The 18376-nt window shown below is 45.3% G+C and overlaps 1 protein-coding gene across 4 annotated transcripts; it reads right to left on the bottom strand.

The window, feature by feature from the left end:
- Window positions 1–4027: 4027 nt before the first annotated feature.
- On the bottom strand, window positions 4028–16416 carry LDHB (lactate dehydrogenase B). Of its 4 annotated transcripts, none has more exons than XM_071551586.1 (8): window positions 16228–16416; window positions 14976–15107; window positions 10978–11095; window positions 9558–9731; window positions 8134–8307; window positions 6484–6601; window positions 5524–5647; window positions 4028–4361 (listed from the first exon to the last, which is right to left on the bottom strand). In XM_071551586.1, the coding sequence occupies exons 2-8, from the start codon at window positions 15099–15101 to the stop codon at window positions 4194–4196; spliced, it is 1002 nt and encodes a 333-aa protein (XP_071407687.1). In that variant the 5' UTR covers window positions 15102–15107; window positions 16228–16416; the 3' UTR covers window positions 4028–4193. The 4 variants fall into 4 exon arrangements, with proteins under 4 accessions (XP_071407687.1, XP_071407688.1, XP_071407689.1 ...); XM_071551587.1 differs by lacking the exon at window positions 16228–16416 and adding an exon at window positions 15920–16013; XM_071551588.1 differs by lacking the exon at window positions 16228–16416 and adding an exon at window positions 15900–15976.
- Window positions 16417–18376: the final 1960 nt, after the last annotated feature.

The following is an 18376-nucleotide window of genomic DNA, read 5'->3' as shown; positions in this document are numbered from 1 at the left end:
CCTTAATGACTATCCTCCAAAAGACTTGCTCTTCCACTTGCCATGCCCTCCCTGCATGGGTGGCAGTCAGACCCAGCCCTGGGCTGATGGATACAGCTCACTGAACTCACCTGAGGACACAGAAAACAGTTTTGTTAAGTTAGGAGCCAGAAAAGAGCCTGGTAAGAGGGGATGGGGCAGCACAGCTGGGAACAGAGGGAGATGGGAAAGGTGACAGCAAATGCTGCCTGGCCTTTCCAGCCTCTGGAGCCACTTCACACACAGGTTGTGAATAAGGGAAAGATTTTCCTTCTAGGCTAAATTCCTGACCAGGGAAGGATTCAGGGCTTTGTTGTCTGGGTGTCATTTTGTCTCAGTAGTTTGAGTTGCCTCATTTATCAGTTTATTAAAAAAAAAAAAAAAAGCCTGGCTGAGAATTATTATTTTCAGAGCAGCTGGACTAGGTAGGAAACCAGATCATCTTATAGTTTAAAAATCATGTTATTTAAAAGAAAAACCAGTATTATGTCAAGGCTGCCTTCATTTCTGAACATCAAATTTGCCCAACTTCCATTTCCACATGTTTCCCTGGACACTCACCCTGAAGGTGAAGCTGGAAGCTGCCAGGCTCACAAAGACCATCTCAGGTGAGGACTTCACTGTTCCTAAGCATTCCAAAGCCTGAAAAACACGCAAATGATTTTACAACAATGAACTGGAGTTCTAATAACAAAATTTTTAATCTCTATTTAGTCTGTGGTTTTCACATTCTTGGGTGTCATGTTCTTCCAGCTTCTGTTTGTTAGTAAAAGGATAATTCTTTTACCTTTTGAATTTGGCAAAAGATGGTCTAACTCCTTAAACCTTGGCAAGTGAGTTTGAAAGGATCATCAGATACCACGAGCTAATTTCATAAGCATTGGCAAGGCCATCATTGAGTGAATATAACTCACCCTTCAGAGGCTGGAGAAAACTCATGGGGGTTTTTAACTGATATAAAGGGCTCAACAGCACTATGAAAATTAATATTTATTTGTATTCAGAGTATATTTCACTTTATCCAATCTGCCTGTCTTAAAGAAGGTTTTTTCACACAGCAGCCATCCCAAATTCCTGCTTTTTGTTATCAGTGAGGGAAAAGCACATGAAGTGCCTAGGAAAGGCTGGCTCCACCAGGCAGCCCAGAAACTTTCATGCCTGCAAATGCTCTGAATTTCTGGAGGATAAAGGGCCCTACTCAGTATATTTGTGGCCTACAAGGATTATCTGTGGGATATCTGGTGCAACTGAAGTTATCCAGGTTTATGGCCAGAAAGGAAATCACATGTGTAACTGTGCAAAATAAAACTTTCCAGGAGAAAAGCTGGATTCTGATATTAAGAAGGGCAACCATTTGCTGTCCTTGTTGTGAAGTGCAAGAGGTGAAAAGGACCTGATGCTACAATGGTGTGGCATTGAGGTCACAGAGACAGGGAAAGGTTACAACTATGATTGTACAGTTTGATTGTACAGTTTGCTCCTTTTCCTCAAGAACAACAACTGCTGCAGTGGGGAGATGGAAATGTACCAAAAAAAGAAGTTTTTAAAATATAACATTGATTAAAATATTTTCCAGAGATCTGGAAACCAGTGAAACTGGTTTTGAGTCTGGCCTATCCAGGTTCTTATATTGTATTTATCACTAACTACACAGATGCCTTGTGGTAATACATTATTCATTGTGTGGCAACTCTGCCAGACATCAGGTGTTACCTCACCAAATTCTTTTTCAGCCCACAGAGGTGAAATAATTTTGCTTGCAAGGATCCTGGACAAAAAGAAGGCTGTTTGCTCTAAACAGAACTGGGATTTCAAGTTTTCCCTACCTTAACTCCAGGGGAAAAGTAAGGTTTAGGTGTCAAAAATGCTCAAAGACATTGAGGCAAATCTTAAAGGAGGAAACGACAATGGTTTGTAGCAGTTAAAAGCAGACAGTTTAAAGCACAGACTGTGCTTTAGATGCTGAGCAGCAGGTGGCACTCATGGCATTAACAGTTCTCCAGTGTGTCACTGCAGCGTCTGGGGACGAGCAAGGAGGTGGTTCAGAGATGCTTTAGGGACAGCCCTAATTGCCTGCCTGACCTCAGCAGTTCAGGTCATGCCAGCTGTGAAGTGACTGGCCAAAAACTGCCCCAAATCTCCCACGAGGGGGGAATTGTTCCTCCCAGTGAGAAGGTGGCTGTGCAGTGACTCTGGATTTGGAACTTTAACTCTGCTCCCAGGCACTCAGCAATAGGACAAGGGGGCACGGGCTCAAGCTCTGCCAGGGGAAATTGAAGTTGGAGAGCAGAAAAAACTTCTTCCCAGAGAGAGTAATCAGGCATTGGAATGGGCTGCCCAGAGAGGGGGTGGATTCCCCATCCCTGGAGGTTTTTAAAGTGAGCTTGGCCGTGGCACTGAGTGCCATGATCTGGTAAAGGGATTGGAGTTGGACCAAGGGTTGGACTTGATGATCTCAGAGGTCTTTTCCAACCCAATCCATTCCATGATTCCATGTGCCTTTCCAACCCAACCTGGGGCTGTGTGCTGGCCACAGGACAAGGTATGACCCTGCATTTTAATAGGGGAGGATGCAAGTAGTGAGAAACCTGCCTTGCTGTACCCCAGCTGTCTTTATAAACTAGATTCACCATGAATCAGTCCCACTCTCAGTCCTCCAGGACATCCAATGCCCCTTTCATGCACATCACTCTCAAGACAATGTTCCCACAACATAACTTTGAGTTCTCTCATTAACAAAGCCAGGAAGGAACTGTTCAAGGTGGTTCCTGTACTAAATGTGCTCAGGTAAATATTCCCAACGGGCGTGTCCTGCCAAGAGCAGCATTTTATGCCATTTACCTCCTAACAGCTGATCATGAGCAGTTCTTAGCAGGAACTTAAACTGATCTATCCAGGGGTAGAAAGCCTTCCAGTAAGACCTCCACACCAAATTATGAAAGGAGAGACTACAATTTTCAGTCTCCTGTTGGCAAAGAGTTCTGATATTTTAGCCTGTGACTGAGAATAAAACATCTCCTAAAGCCTCCCTGGGATGTCCTTTGTAAATAATGCTGTCAGCAGCATCCCATGCATGATATTTCAGTAACTACTTGATACTTATTAAATCACAGAAGTTACAACTGAACACAACTTGCATAATCGTTCCTTTTAAAAGGAATAAAAATTAAGCTCCTTGCTTGTGAAACTGCTCTAGTCCACTGTGCAAAGCACTTTAGTCAAGTCCTTGAAATTGCTCCAACTTAGTCTCAGACCATTTGTTAAGAAAAAAAAATATTACAGGCCCCTGAATTATGATTTAAGATAGATTTAATGTTTGTGCCCTGGACATCTGGATTGATCAGTTCTAGGCATGCCAAGCAAGTACAGGCTATTCTATGGTTAATATCCATAATTGTAAGTGATCAAGAAATAAACACTGGGATTTCTTCTTTAAAGCTGTTCTCCCCTCCAAGTATATAAGCACTTAAAAATCATGCTGAAATGTAGAGATTAAAGACCAAACTTGACTTGTCTAATAAAACTACCACACTATGGACTCAAAAAAAACCTCTTTGAATTTTGGTTATCAAATAGAAAATAATCATGTTTGTTCCAAACATTATAGAAACCAGACATCATTAACAGGCAAAGAATTCAACCCAGGAGAGATCAGTATCTTACCTACAGGGCTCTTCTAGGCCAGTGGCATAACGTTATTGTTGGCATGTTTTTGGCACGTAGCTCAGAGGAAAATTCCTATTCTACCCATCAGCAAAAAAGAAAAAAGGAATTACTCTATCAGAAACAAGGAAGAACTACACTTAGTTGGCATTTGGTGTGAGAAAAAGCTTCCACTAAGATGATGTCAGTGAAATCCCACCACAGGCCACTACAGCATTATTCCTACCCTTCTAAAAAGACCTGGCAAGTCTACACTTCCATGTAGTCTGTGAGACAAACATTAAAGGAGGATGCCAGAGCGAGCTACAGAATTACATGCTAAAAATAAAGTCAACAGGACAATAAACCAGGCCTGAAAATCGCTTTATTTGTTCATAAGGTTTGTGCGTTACAGCAAAGCGTAAACTGAACTACCATGAACATTTAATGTTAACCTTGGAGATGGATGGTGAGCAGAGCCCATGTGTGCACAACATTCTGGTTTCCTATTGCTGGAGTCTGGCACTGAGGAGTTACAGATCTTTGATATCCTTCTGTGTGTTCCACAGGGTGTCCGCGCTCTTCCTCAGCTGAGCCACCTCCTCGTCCTTCAGCTTTTGGTTGATGACACTGGTCAAGCCAGAGGCACTTAGGACAGAAGGCAGGCTCAGGAAGACATCATTCTCAATGCCATACATGCCCTGCCACGGACAAAAAACATCAGGTATGAACCCCATCACCCCAGATATCCATTTACTTTATGTAACAGGAAGCCTCCTGAGAGCAAAACTAAAAACTATCATTTTGCAGCCTGCACAAGTTCAGTCATGGTGTATTTGAGAAAATAAATAGAGCTGGTTTGGACCAAATGACTGGCAATACCCAGATGGCTGATTGCAGAAACCCAACCTTCCAAACTCTCAGTTTTATTTACAGACAGCAAGTAGCTGACAAGATTCAGATGTAGCATTGGGGCAGGTCGTCCTTCCTGCTATAGAGGCAGCAGAAAGTTCAACCAGCTCAGAGTCCCCCCTGCACCAGGGGTTGTAGAGCTGGTCCAGAGTAGATACAGCAGGTTACACCAGCTATGGAAGGAATGACACAGTTCTCCACACTGGCACCATTTTTGTCCAGAGAAGAGCAACGAAGCTGGTGAAGGGACTGGAGCACAAGTCCTATGGGGAGAGGCTGAGGGAGCTGGGGGTGTTTAGCCTGGAGAAGAGGAGGCTCAGAGGTGACCTCAGCACTGTCTGGAACTCCCTGAAGGGAAGTTCTGGCCAGGTGGGGGTTGGTTTCTTCTCCCAGGCACTCAGCAATAGGACAAGGGGGCACGGGCTCAAGCTCTGCCAGGGGAAATTGAAGCTGGAGATCAGAAACAACTTCTTTGCAGAGAGAGTGCTCAGGCATTGGAATGGGCTGCCCAGAGAGGGGGTGGATTCCCCATCCCTGGAGGTTTTTAAACTGAGCTTGGTCGTGGCACTGAGTGCCATGATCTGGTAAAGGGACTGGAGATGGCCCAAGGGTTGGACTTGATGATCTTGGAGGTCTTTTCCAACCCAATCCATTCTATGATTCCATGAATTGCAGCTGGGCCCCCACGAAGTTTTCCAGTTTTACACCAAAACCTCTTTCCAATCTATCTGCATGCCACAAATGGCACACTTTGCACAAAGGTAGGAGAGTACCCAGAACTTATTTTCACCTCTATACTTGTGAGAGGAGCAGGCTAAGAGGTCAGCCTAGAAAAAATGGCAAGAGTAAGCTCCCATTTTAAATTCCAGGTAGTATTTTACAAAGCCTCATTAGTTTTGCTAATTAAGACTACTTAGCTTGTCCACAACAACACAATGAAGCACTTCTCACCTTTACCAGTGTTGAGACTGAATGGATGCGGTGCAGGTTCTTCAGCATGGTCTCACAGAGGTCAGCACAACTAAGGCCAATGGCCCAGTTCGTGTATCCCTTCAGTTTGATCACCTCATAGGCACTAAGAAAACACGGAAAAACAGCTACATTAAGATGTCTTCAAGACTCAGTGTGAATTACAAGCCTTAAAACAAGTGAAAGTTTCCAACTAAAAAATATTTCAAACTCCTACAACACAGTCCAAGTTTTAGAATTAAAATATCTAAGTAGGAGAGTTACGTGTTTCAGCATTAGAAGAGAAAGCATAAAGTCTACATTATCCCATATGTCTAATAAAGAATCCCTGTTGTTCTCGCAGGATTAGCTGAAAAGAAAATCAGCTTCCATCTAGGAAGAGTTCTTAGTGAAGAAAAGCACACCCATCCCTAATACATTCTCAATATATCAGTTGCACAATCATGCTGAGTGTATTTGGAATTATAAATACTCAGAATCAAAGCCATGCACTACCTACACACCCCCTGGTGTTTTTAGACAACATCTGCAGAGGGTGCACTCATTTCACAAGTGAGACAAGTGATTCAGCAACACATAAATTTTCCTCCATCAACGAACAAAATTTTCCCCAATTCCAACGCTCTGCTCAGAGAAACACACTGCCTTGCCCTTGTCTTGTGCCCTTTGAACAAAGTTAACCACTTAAAAAGCTACATGTGAGAAAACAATCACACGCAGCTCTAAGCACTGCACCATTTAAGTGGGTATGTTATGCAATAGCTTGTTGGCTGCAGGATAATGAAGCTTCCCAGCTGACATCCTGCATTTTTGTGTTTAAAGAAGCAGCCTCACCTACTCATGCAGCCCTGTAAATAAAAGGGCATGAAAACTGCAGCAGAACAGGAGTGCAGACAAGCTAAGCTATTTTCAGCATCCCAAGTCATCCTCAAGTCATTGTACCTGTCAACCACTTGCTTGTGGACCTCCTTCCAGTTCTCAGGATCTTTGTCAGAGCCCATGGCAGGATTCAGCTGCTGGAGACAAACCCCTGCCACGTTAATTCCGCTCCAAACAGCCACTGCAACAGAGAGGGGATATAAGTTCCAACAGTACATTGCAATTCCCCCTCCACTTTTTCCTATCAAAAATAATTGAAACTGTAAGTAGCAGCAGCCAGAACCACAGTAATGTTTGAGCAGATTTTCGATTTTCATTTAGCTGCAGTTAATTCAGAGAACTCAATTATGAGACTATTTTAGTCCTGGCACTTTAACAAGTTTATTGTAACACGTGACAGCAGAACTTCCAGACCCTGGAAGGTGCAGACAGCCATCTCTGAAGTAAGAAACCTCAAATTCTAGCAAAAAGGCACATCTTAGCTGTTCAGCCTTTTAAAACTAATTTGACTCAAAACCGCAACAAGGATGTAGTTGCTGTTTCAATAATCAGTGTCAGGTTCAGCCTTCAAGAAATCTCTTCTTATTTGCATGAGTAAGAGAGTAGCAATATGCAAACTTAAAGGAATTTGCACCTCTCTTCATATTGGAAGCTCACAGGCAGGCTCATTCTCTGTTCCTGTGAAGTAACGGGGAATTCTGAGCTACTTCAAAGGAAAAACTGATGCAGGATGAGCTCTGTGTATGCTCAGCCAAACTCTGCTTTCATTATTGTGGGGCTGATCAAATGCAGTGGGACACTGAAGAGGTGGCTGCCCTAGAAATGCACAGCACAGAAATATAAAGCAGTACCAATGTACACAGATGCTCTGCTGCATCATTTCAGATTTGAAGTACATGAGCTGAGTTAAGACAGATGGGCTTCTTTGATTTTACATGGCTTTAAAAGTCTTTTAAACAACAGGGAGAAAAGTCAAGAAATTAGGTAGTAAGGTATAATTTTGTTGGCCAGAGCTTGGATTCCCAGTGTTTTCTGTTACCTCCAAGAAGCTCTGCCCTGGAGTTAAAAGGAGCTGATGCTGCCTTCAGAGAACAGGCTATGTTATGGTACTCCAAAAACTGAGGATAACAAGAAGTATTAAAAGCTGTGGCCTTTAGGGCACAACTTCAGCTCACAAAATTGGCCTTTTCAGTTCAGGATTTAATTATACAGCCACAACCAATTTATAAAACATTTGTAGCTGCATTTCACAGGATCACAGGGTTGGAAGGGACCTTGAGGCAATCTCATTCCAACACCCTGCCATGGGGCAGCCACAGCTTCCCTGGGCAACCTGTGCCAGGGCCTGCCCACCCTCACAGGGGAGAATTTCTTCCTAATAGCCAATCTAACCCTGCTCTCTGTCAGTTAAAACCATTCTCCTTGTCCTGTCACTCCAGGCCCTTGGAAATAGTCTCTTCTCCATCTTACTTGTGAGTTCCCTTCAGGCACTGCAATGCCACAATTAGGTGATCCCATAGCCTTCTCTTCTCCAGGATAACAATCCCAATTCTGTCATTTCCTGGACTTGCCTCAACTCTAATCTTCACAAAAAGACAGCCAAGTAACTTGAGTTCAGCTGCATCTGTTCTTTCAGAGTTTGTTCACACCTCTCAGCCCTCAACCTTTCACACTGTTCTGCTCATTCCCAAGGAGGTCAGAACTGCTCCTTACCACTGGAATCCCCATGCTCTCCCAAGATCCAGCCATGGCAGCTGCTGGGATGGATCCCAAGCCTCTCAGACAACAGATAACGAAACCTGGCCGTGTCCAGGTTGCAGCCACTGCCAATCACACGGTTCTTTGGCAGTCCACTCAGCTTCCATGTGACATAGGTCAGGATATCCACTGCAAGGAGAGACAGGCACAGGCAATCAGACCCCTCACACCAAGAATGCTCCAACCATTGCTTTACTGCAGGTAGTAGGGCAATCAGGAGGACTCAAAACACAGTTGTCCTCATTGCTCAAAGTATTTGGGGTCTGGCAGTTTGGGGGATTTAAGAAGAATGCACTGCTGGAGATTTTGAGCAGTAGCTTGGTGGGTCCTAAAAAAAATTTGAGGAAGACCTTTGGAGGTTTAGGTTCGTACCAGCTAAAGTTGGGACACATTTTTTGGTCACAGTTAAACCCCCAGGGCATTCAGAACTGGGACTGATCTCATGTGGTTAAAACAGTCAAGTAATTTCCTGAAGTAATATTACCTTCCAGTTCATCACCACAACAACAGGTAAAACAATTTACAATGAAAAGTTTGAGATTTGCATACCCTTTCTAGTTGGTAATTACTGCAGTTTGATTTGTGCACTAAGCAGTTTCTGCAGTTACCACCTGATTTTTTGATAAGTGTTTAAAACTGCCCTAAATTATTGTATTTGCACAGTAGCCATTTGCTTATAACACTGGTGTTCAGCAGGACTAATTATACACCAGCTAATTACTCAGCCCCCAGCTGAGCTGCCAGCTTTGCAGGCACTGTTTCTACTCTGCAAACTTATCTTTAAAAGCAGCACTGTTTCATCTCTGTAGTACTGGCCTCACTCCCATGTTGAGTCAAGCAAAGACAACCCTACAGGGACACCCCCCAAAGCACATCAGGATGTTCCCAGTCAGCTTTAGGTATCCAAATATCCAAACTGTCCCAGTGCAATGAAATATTTGCAAGTGAGCACATAAATATATGTAGTATACTCAGCCCTTACTCCACCACAGGCTTCAGCATGCAAATTCTTTTTCCTGAAAATATAGCCAAGAATATACGGCAAGATCTTCATGCTGAAAAATGGTCATATCACATCCACACATGAAAGTTATCCTTCAAAAATCAAAGTTTAGACTATCAACTGCTTAAGCCAAGTATGTAAAGGACTGAAGTACTTAACATGAAGAATTATTTTAAAATATGGACCCCAGGTCAAGTTCTCAATAAAGAGACCATCAGAAAGTACAGAATGTTTGTGCTCTGCTGTTGGCAACTCCCTGGCAAATGTCCACAAAATGCCATTAACACTCAATTTGTGTTTGAAAAGACTGCCAGAGAGTGAAAGTTGCATTTTATCCAACAGACTTTTGAAGTGTTTTGGCAAAGACTGGCCTTACCTGGATTGGACACCACGAGGATGGTGCAGTTGGGGCTGTACTTCACCACCTGAGGGACGATGAATTTGAAGACATTGACGTTCCTCTGGACCAGGTTGAGGCGACTCTCACCCTCCTGCTGGCGAACTCCTGCAGTCAGGATCACGATCTTGGAGTTGGCTGTGACAGCATAATCTGCACCAGAGTACAGGGGAGGGGACACAGAGGGTGTCAAATACACTTCTCACTAATTCAACAGCACTGTGTTAAAAATCATAGAATCACAGAATGGATTGGGTTGGAAAAGACCTCCGAGATCATCAAGTCCAACCCTTGGGCCAACTCCAGTCCCTTTATCCCAGGTCATGGCACTCAGTGCCACAGCCAAGCTCAGTTTAAAAACCTCCAGGGATAGGGAATCCACCCCCTCTCTGGGCAGCCCATTCCAATGCCTGAGCACTCTCTCTGCAAAGAAGTTTTTTCTGCTCTCCAACTTCAATTTCCCCTGGCAGAGCTTGAGCCCGTGCCCCCTTGTCCTATTGCTGAGTGCCTGGGAGAAGAGGCCAACCCCCACCTGGCCAGAACTTCCCTTCAGGGAGTTCCAGACAGTGCTGAGGTCACCTCTGAGCCTCCTCTTCTCCAGCCTAAATACCCCCAGCTCCCTCAGCCTCTCCCCACAGCACTTGTGCTCCAGTCCCTTCACCAGCCTCGTTGCTCTTCTCTGGCCCTGCTCCAGCCCCTCAGACTCTTTCCTGAACTGAGGGGCCCAGAACTGAACACAACACTCAAGGTGTGGCCTCCCCAAGGCAGAGTCCAGGGGAAGGGTCACTGCCCTGGGCCTGCTGGCCATGCTAGTTTGGATCCAGGCCAGGATCCCATTGGCCTTCTTGGCCACCTGGGCACACTGTTGGCTCCTGTTGAGCTTCCTGTCCCTCAGTCCCCCCAGGTCCCTTTCTGCCTGGCTGCTCTCCAGCCACTCTGTGCCCAGCCTGGAGCGCTGCAGGGGTTGGGGTGGCCAAAGGGCAGTTCATGCAGGTGTTACAAGCAGCTTCTCCACTGTGTGTTACATTCAAACCCAAACCATGAAACATCAATATTAAAGCCAGCACTATCTCTGAACATGGTGCACAGCCAGCCACTCTGAATCCCACTTCCACTTCCCAAATAATAGCATTATTTGGTGTAGAAAGAAGTACTAGAGTTTCATGAAAATCAGTTTTACTGAACAAGCTCCAAACTGTAAAGTGGCCATCAGAGATGTAAGACAAAGTCCAAAGTAAGAGCTCCTCCCATTGTTCTGGTGTTCATCCAAACTTTCACCCCAGTTCATGCTTTTTTTCAATGCCAAATCCTTTGAATTCTTTAGGATTACACAACTAATTCTCCACTGATAAGCAAAGTCACAGAATATCAGTACTGAATTAAAGAAACTGAAGTCCACCTTTGTCTGCCACAATCTTGTGAGTGTGAAGAAACACGCTCCCATGCTGCAGGTCCATCATTTCTCCTTTTAGCCTGTCCTCCACAACATCAACCAGAGCAAGCTCATCACAAAGGCCCTGAAACACCAAAATTAGGAGTTAATAAAGCACTTCACTTGCATTTTAAAGTCAGCCCTGAGCTGAGGTGTCTTTCATTTTAAAGCAATGTGCAAGAGCCATCTGAAAGCATCTCTTCTCCAAAGTTAAACCTGTGGGACAGAACATGCTGTTCTGATGTATCTCATAGTAAAGTCAGAGGCTGCTACAGCACAGGTTCATAAAACTCATTCAGACTTTCCAAAAAAGGTATTTATTATTTGTGGGGAGTTTGAGTTCACAGCCAACCCTTTGCTAGAAATGCACTTCATTATTTACTTATTCCCTTTGGAAAAAAGTTCTGTCTTTCAGAGTTGTAACAAATCCTCTAAATCTATCCAGCAAACAGGCCTGTTTTAAATATTTAAATATCTAAAAAACCACTCCACATAATTATTAAACAAGTATTCTCTTGCAACATGCCTTCAATTAATTAACTTCACAAAACTAAAGAATGGGAATAGACATTTTCCTCAATACTAAAATCAAGAGAAAACAGATTCTTTATTTTTCTCTACTATGCTATGTTTACTTTGCAGAACAGATTTAGCCATGTATGGTTGTTGCCCAGCCAGGGCAAGCTGGGAGATAACCTCATAGAGACTCAGAATAGGAAAACAGTGAAATGTGGGGATGGAAGGAAAAGGTATTTTTTCCTCTAATGCAAAACCTTCCTGCCTTTTGACAGAAATTTTTATTATCCTTGTAAATTCCATTATCCTTAAAGGCTGATCATGCAGTAAATTATATTAAAATTCAAATTACTACTTCTCTTTTTCCTTGATATCTACACCCCATTTGAAAGCAGTTAAACCATTTTAGCAACTAAAATATTGTCTCCTCAATGGAAAAATATATTTAACAGCAGGCATATTTAAAGTTTTCATTTCATACTTAGAAATCTTCTTAGTTTATTGCTTTCCTGCATACTTCCTTTAGCAGCTGATTTGATAAAACTGCTGAAGAAAAATCCCAAGAATCTGTATCTGTACTTGCTCTGTTCTCAAAATAGCCTGCAGGGTAAAATGAATGTCCCAGTTGTTTATACACTGTGAAAAAGTATCCTGAACTGAAGTCATTGGTGTTAAATTAAGGAGTCGGTGCAATTAGAAAGTGAAAAATTAATGTGTGCACATGTGCAGTTATGGATAGATTTGATAGATTTATTCCCACAGTCTGATGGGGCTTGCAGTCTAGAACTTGCAACCACCATTCCCCAGACTCTGCAGGTTCCCAGAGCAGGTTCTCAGTGAAACAGAAGAGCGGCTGGAACAGCTCCAATGATTAATGTCATGAATTTGCATCACTTGTGGAGAGAAAAACTCAGCTCACTCCCAGCACACACCGGGAATAAAGCCCACACGAGCATCAAATGCAGCTCAAAATACTCTCAGTGAAAGCAGCTGATTTGCGCCTGTGGAGATGTTCCCATTTCCTAAATCAGTGTGGCAACATCAGTGACTGGTCTCTAACAGAGAGGACTAAAAATAACCAACATGGAAGTTTTGGTGTAATGCAAATTTAAATATTGTAAATACAACACCAGTGAGCTGAAATAAGTGTTAGAGCCAACACTCTGCACAAGTGGAAGGCACATATGGGTTGACAGAGGCTGAACATGAGCCCAGGTGTGCCCAGGTGGGCAAGAAGGCCAATGGCATCCTGGGCTGAACAAGAACTAGTGTGGTAGCAGGACCAGGGCAGGGACTGTCCCCTGTGCTGGGCACTGGGGAGGCCACACCTCAAACCCTGTGTCCAGTTTCGGGCCCCTCTCTGCAAGAAGGACACTGAGGGTCTGGAGCATGTCCAGGGAATGGAATGGAGCTGGGGAAGAGTCTGGAGCACAAGTGCTGTGAGGAACAGCTGAGGGAGCTGAGGGGGCTCAGCCTGGAGAAAAGGAGGCTCAGGGGACCTTCTTGCTCTGTACAACTCCTGACAGGAGGTTGCAGCCACATGGGGGTCGGGCTCTGCTCCCACAGAACAAGAGGAAACATCCTCAAGCTGTGCCAGGGGAGGTTTAGATTGGATATGAGGAGATTTCTCACTGAGAGGGTGGTCTGGCACTGCAGCACCAAACTGGGTGGATCACCATTCCTGAAGTGTAAAAAGAGCTGTAGATGTGGCACATGGGGACACTTGGCAGTGCTGGGTTAATGGTCTTAATGATCTCAGAGATGGCTTCCAACCTAAATGAATCACAGAATCATAGAATGGATTGGGTTGGAAAAGACCTCCGAGATCATCAAGTCCAACCCTTGGGCCAACTCCAGTCCCTTTACCAGATCATGGCATTCAGTGCCACAGCCAAGCTCAGTTGAAAAACCTCCAGGGATGGGGAATCCACCCCCTCTCTGGGCAGCCCATTCCAATGCCTGAGCACTCTCTCTGTAATGACTTTTAATTTAAAGGAACCAGAGGGTTTTCTTACAGAAATATTTTAAACTGCAGCTTTTACTTGTAAGAGAATAAGAGCAGAAGCCTGGCTGAAATAAAATCCATGCCATCATCCATGATTGAAAAATTCAAAACCAGTTTTCACTCTGGGTTTGGTGCATACAACTGATAAACAGTAAAATTTTGTGATTAGGTATCTGAAAGCAAAACTTTATCCTGCTTAAAGCAGTGTACTAAACACAGATGAATGCTGGATTGTAGTGCAGTTTGTGGTAACATCACCTGGCTCCCTCACTGTACAGGTTTCAGGACCTCAAAAACAAATCAGTTCAGCCCATGAAAGACAAATATTGACTTAAAAAAATAAATATAGAAAACCACAATGAACTATGGCTTGTTTTCCCCTTAAATTTCTCCTTTGTATATATATTTTTTTAAACTATTTGCTACTTTCACATCAATACTTCAGTTTCACTGTGGCCTTTTCTTAATGTCAGTTTTTCCTTCCTCACAGGGCTCATGAACATCAGAAAGTAAAAACCGTTAATTTTTTCTTTATATTTAAAACCCCAGTATATTAAACATTCTCAGGGTAATATATTGAAGGATTATCCACATAAAACACGGCTGGTTTCGTAGTACATGCCAAATTTTTATCTGACTGTGAGCTACCTGATTTAAGTGGGCAGGGCAAATCTGTTTATGCCTTTTTAAATAAAAGATCTGCAGTTCCCATCTGTTTCCAAAAACAGCGTTAAGAGAAATCCAATTTTTAACTCACAATATTCTCTAAAAACAAGAGATCCTTATTGCATGAGCCGTTGCTTTGCTCAAAGGGAGTAATGTGAGATTTGCAAAAAGAAAAAAAGAAATCCTTTAACCAGTAATACGAAAAGTCAGAATAACCTCTAAACCCAGCCCTTTATTTTTAAAAAAAAATAGCTAAAACCTCTCTGGCAAAAATAGTCATATAACGAAGCAAAAAAGGCTTAAGAGAAATACAGAATTCTGCTTAAGGGGTTGGCAGTATTTTCAGCTATTATGGCACACATGCCTTAAAAGAGTGAAAAACATTTATTGTTCTGATTGCTACTCCATATTTCACACACATTTCTGCTCTGTCCACATTCTTTTCCCCATCAGAGCTCCCCTACCAAGCAAACTCCAGCTTTGTTGTGAAAGAATAAGAAAATTAAGAAGAGAATGAGAAGTTTGGCAGGGCCTTACGAGCTATTGCTCATTGTACTTTCCCAGCAGCTGCAAAATAACTCTGCCTACTGAGAGATTTATTGCTAAGCACGACGGGAAAGGTGAGAGAAGAAGGAGAAGCTGAACTGGGAGCTCAGCCTTGTCGGTCACCTGGTTGCTTACCCGAGCTGCCAATGATTCATTGCTGTGCTAACCTACCCAATTCTCCAGCATTTGGAAGGACAAATAGCCCGCCCAGAGCACTGTCCTTGAGCCGTACCTTGCCAAGGATGCTGATGGCAGCGGCCATGCCGACCTGCCCCGTGCCCACGATGGTGACCTTGCTGTTGGGGGCCGCATCTCCCGAGGCGATGGGGGTTATCAGCTTCTCCTTGAGAGTGGCCATGGTATTCTGCAAAGAGAGACGGCAAGAGCTGGGTCAAAGCAAGCCAGAGGGGGCATCTACGGCAGGGGGAGATCCGCCGATGCTCACGGCGCTTTAGGTAGGGTGGCCCCAGGGCACGATGCCCTTGGCTCGCAGGGCACCTTCCCTGGCCACGGGGCTGTGAATCCCGTCCCTCCCTGCGCTCGCCGGTGCCCAGCGAGGGGCTGAAGGGCAAACAACCAAACCCCGCTGGGGGCAGCAATGCTGCCATGGGCTCCCTGCGTTCCAACCCCGTCGGGGTTCCAACCCTCCCGTCGCCACACGGGGGCTCTGTGCGGGGACCTGCACCCCAGGCATCCCAAACCCGAACCCCCGGCAGACACAGCCCGGGCATCCCAAAACCGAAATCCCGGGAACCGCAGCCCGAACATCCCAAAACTGAACCCCTGGCAGACACGGCCTGGGCATTCCAAAACCGAAATCCCGGGAGCCGCAGCCCGGGCATCCCAAAATTGAACCCTCGGCAGCTGCAACCCGGCCATCCCATCCTCAACCCCCCGAGGAGCCACAGCCTGACCCTGAGCATCCCCAAACCTCCGCGATCCACAGCTTGACTCTGACCATCCCACCCCCGAACCCCCGGGATCCACCAGCCCGGCCACCTCCGATTCCGCCCGGCCCGGGGGAAAGCGCCTGACCTCGGCGGGACCGAACGGCCGGCTGGGGAAGCAGGGAGGAAGAGGAGGAAGGGAGGGAGGGAAGGAAGGATGGCAGCAGGGAGGGAAGGAAGGCAGCAGGAATGGAGGGCAGGCTCCGCACCCCGCACCGCCGTTACCCACCGGCACGGCTCGAGCAGCGCAACCGTGCGGGGCGCGCGCAATGAGCGCTCTGCGGCGGAAGGGGCGGGCCGGGGGGCGGTGGCCGCGCTCGGGGTCCGCCAAGGACGGCGCGGCTCAAGGGTGTTCGGCCCCGCTCCTCCCCGGCACTGCCGGCTGTTCCCGGCGCTGCGTTCCCGCAGGGATGCGGGGCCGCCCTGGCCAACGCCCGTCCCGTTCCGCCGGGACTCGTGGCCGCGCCGTCGTTGCCCGCCCCGCGTGTTCGTCCCGCACGCGAGGATGGAGAGAAGCGAAAATAAAGCGTTTCTTACCTATTCTGCCGGAGCGGGGTGGCTCAACTGGATGCTCTCTGCGCTATGGTTCCTGCCCTGAGGCTGGCTGGCTCCCTTGGGTGTTTTGGGAACGATCCCGCCTGGAGCCACGCGGTGCCTTGGCAGGGACGAGGGATGTAACCTGAGGCAAGGGCAATGAGGGACGTAACCCGATGCAAAGCCGCCGCTCCTCCTCCTTCTCCTCCTCCTCTTCCTCCTCCTCCTCCCCCTTCTTCGGCTCCGGCCGCAAACACATCACACTCCTCCCTTACCTCACCATATCCCACCAGGGCTTCCCTTTAAAATGGCAATACGGGGAATGAGCCCCCGGAACCTGAATGGAATTTTGTCCCTTGACCAAGTAATCATGCGGCACTGTAAGCGACAATGATCAGAAGAGACGACATCCTCTGGATGCTCTCTGCAGGGCTCATCCAACCCTGGGAATTCTGTGATTCTTTTCCTCGGACCTATGAAACATACAAAGTGAATTTGGGGGTATACATGAGATTAGCTGAGTTGGTTAAAACTTGGTTATAATAATGCCAGGGTCGTGGGTTCAATCCCCTGTGTGGGCCATTGACTTAAGAGTTGGACTCAATGATCCTTGTGAGTCCCTTCCAGCTCAGAATAGTCTGGGATTCTGTGAATGTGACTCTGTATATGAAATAGGGAAGAATAGCGAGGATGTTTCTATGAATGCTGCAGCATTATATCTTTCCAGCTGTAAAGGAAAAAAAAGTAAAGGCAAAACACAGAATGATGTGCATTTAGTTTCACTGGGGTAAAACCAGAAAGCTTTAGGTTCCTCAGCACACGTGATTGACTCTCTCTAGGGGGAAAAACCAGAACAGCAGATTCCAGAGTCCTCCCAAACAAGTCAGTGGGTTAAATGTTAGAAGGCAAAGAGCCTGGCCCTGCCTGCCTGTGACTATGGTTACCTTTTTCTTTTTTCCTGTTGGTGTAGCTAGTTTGAAGTTTTATCGATTTTTTAATTTATTATTTTGCCAGGTTAGTAATAACTGGATTAATTCCCTCTGGCTCAGCAGGCAGCCAGACAAACTCTGGTGCCAGGAGGAGGGAGGTGGTGAGTAAAGGATGAAACCTGCCTTTCTGGGCAGCAGCACAGATCCATGCTGGCTTTAAATTACTATCTAACCACGACCTACTTTGCTTCTTTAGATTGCTTGACATTGCAAAGGGTCTCCTGAGGGGAAAGAAATGAGTTAAGCCACCCACATGACACTTCAGATAGCAGCTTGCTTAGGAAAATCAAATCAACACTTTGAATTACAGCTGAAATAGCAGCTTAAGGTAAATAATAATTACACAGTGAAATGTGAGGAAATCTAGCCTATATAATCACAATGGAAACATGGACAGATGAACTTGAAGAAAATAAAGAGGAAGGGAGATGAAAAGGTTCTGGAGAGATTAGGGAAGGATCAGAGCAAGGTTTTGTCGTTCTTGAGCCAGAACCAAAGGTTCTTGTCCTGCAAAGTTCCCTTCTGCATTATATGTTCTTTGGACTCTGAGCATCTCTTATTATGAGCATTCAACAATCAATTATCATAGTACCATTTGCAATTCAATAGAGAGAAAAATGCCAAGATGCAAAATCTTGAGGCTTCTAAAGGCAGACTGGACTATTTGCCACATGTTACAATAGTTCTCGAGGCACTCATTTGCATCAGGCTTCATTTTGCACTCAGTGTTAAAATCACAGGGTATTTAATCCCCTCCTTGAAGTCCTTTCAATCTAAATAGACAAGGCAGGAGCAGGACGGTGGGTGGAAGAAAGAAGATTATTCCCTCTTCCTGCTCTTAATTATTTAGTTACTTATTGTTCCACATGATGGAGGATTGAGGCACAGAGAGGCGAAAAGATCTCCCCAGGGTCACACGGAAAGTCTGCTGGCATCAGGTCACAGTTTCAAAGTTCAGCTGTAATTTGGCAACATTGACTTTTTTGATGCAGTGCAGTTTTGCGGAAAAACAAACCCCAGCATTAAGGGACACAGTCTAAATAAATTTGCCTGGTAACCTTCATCCAAGTACAACATGTCTTTTGTGTATACGTTTTAGTCACATTCAACTTTTGGTTTGCATACAAAGTGTGTGATTACATAAATCTGAGATACTTCACTAC

Source organism: Pithys albifrons, chromosome 3 (assembly GCF_047495875.1).
Source record: "Pithys albifrons albifrons isolate INPA30051 chromosome 3, PitAlb_v1, whole genome shotgun sequence".
In the NCBI taxonomy this organism is placed as follows: domain Eukaryota; kingdom Metazoa; phylum Chordata; class Aves; order Passeriformes; family Thamnophilidae; genus Pithys; species Pithys albifrons.
The sequence above is the reverse complement of the archived record's forward strand: the minus strand, read 5'-3'. Positions and strand labels throughout refer to the sequence as shown.

Coding starts and splice junctions, on each gene's coding strand:
- LDHB (XM_071551586.1), bottom strand. CDS start 15,101: ATGGCCACTCTCAAGGAGAAGCTGATAACCCCCATCGCCTCGGGAGAT. Junction 11,096..14,975: donor CCATCAGCATCCTTGGCAAG/GTACGGCTCAAG, acceptor TTGGTGTTTCAG/GGCCTTTGTGATGAGCTTGC. Junction 6,602..8,133: donor AGAGCATGGGGATTCCAGTG/GTAAGGAGCAGT, acceptor TCTCTGTTGCAG/TGGCTGTTTGGAGCGGAATT.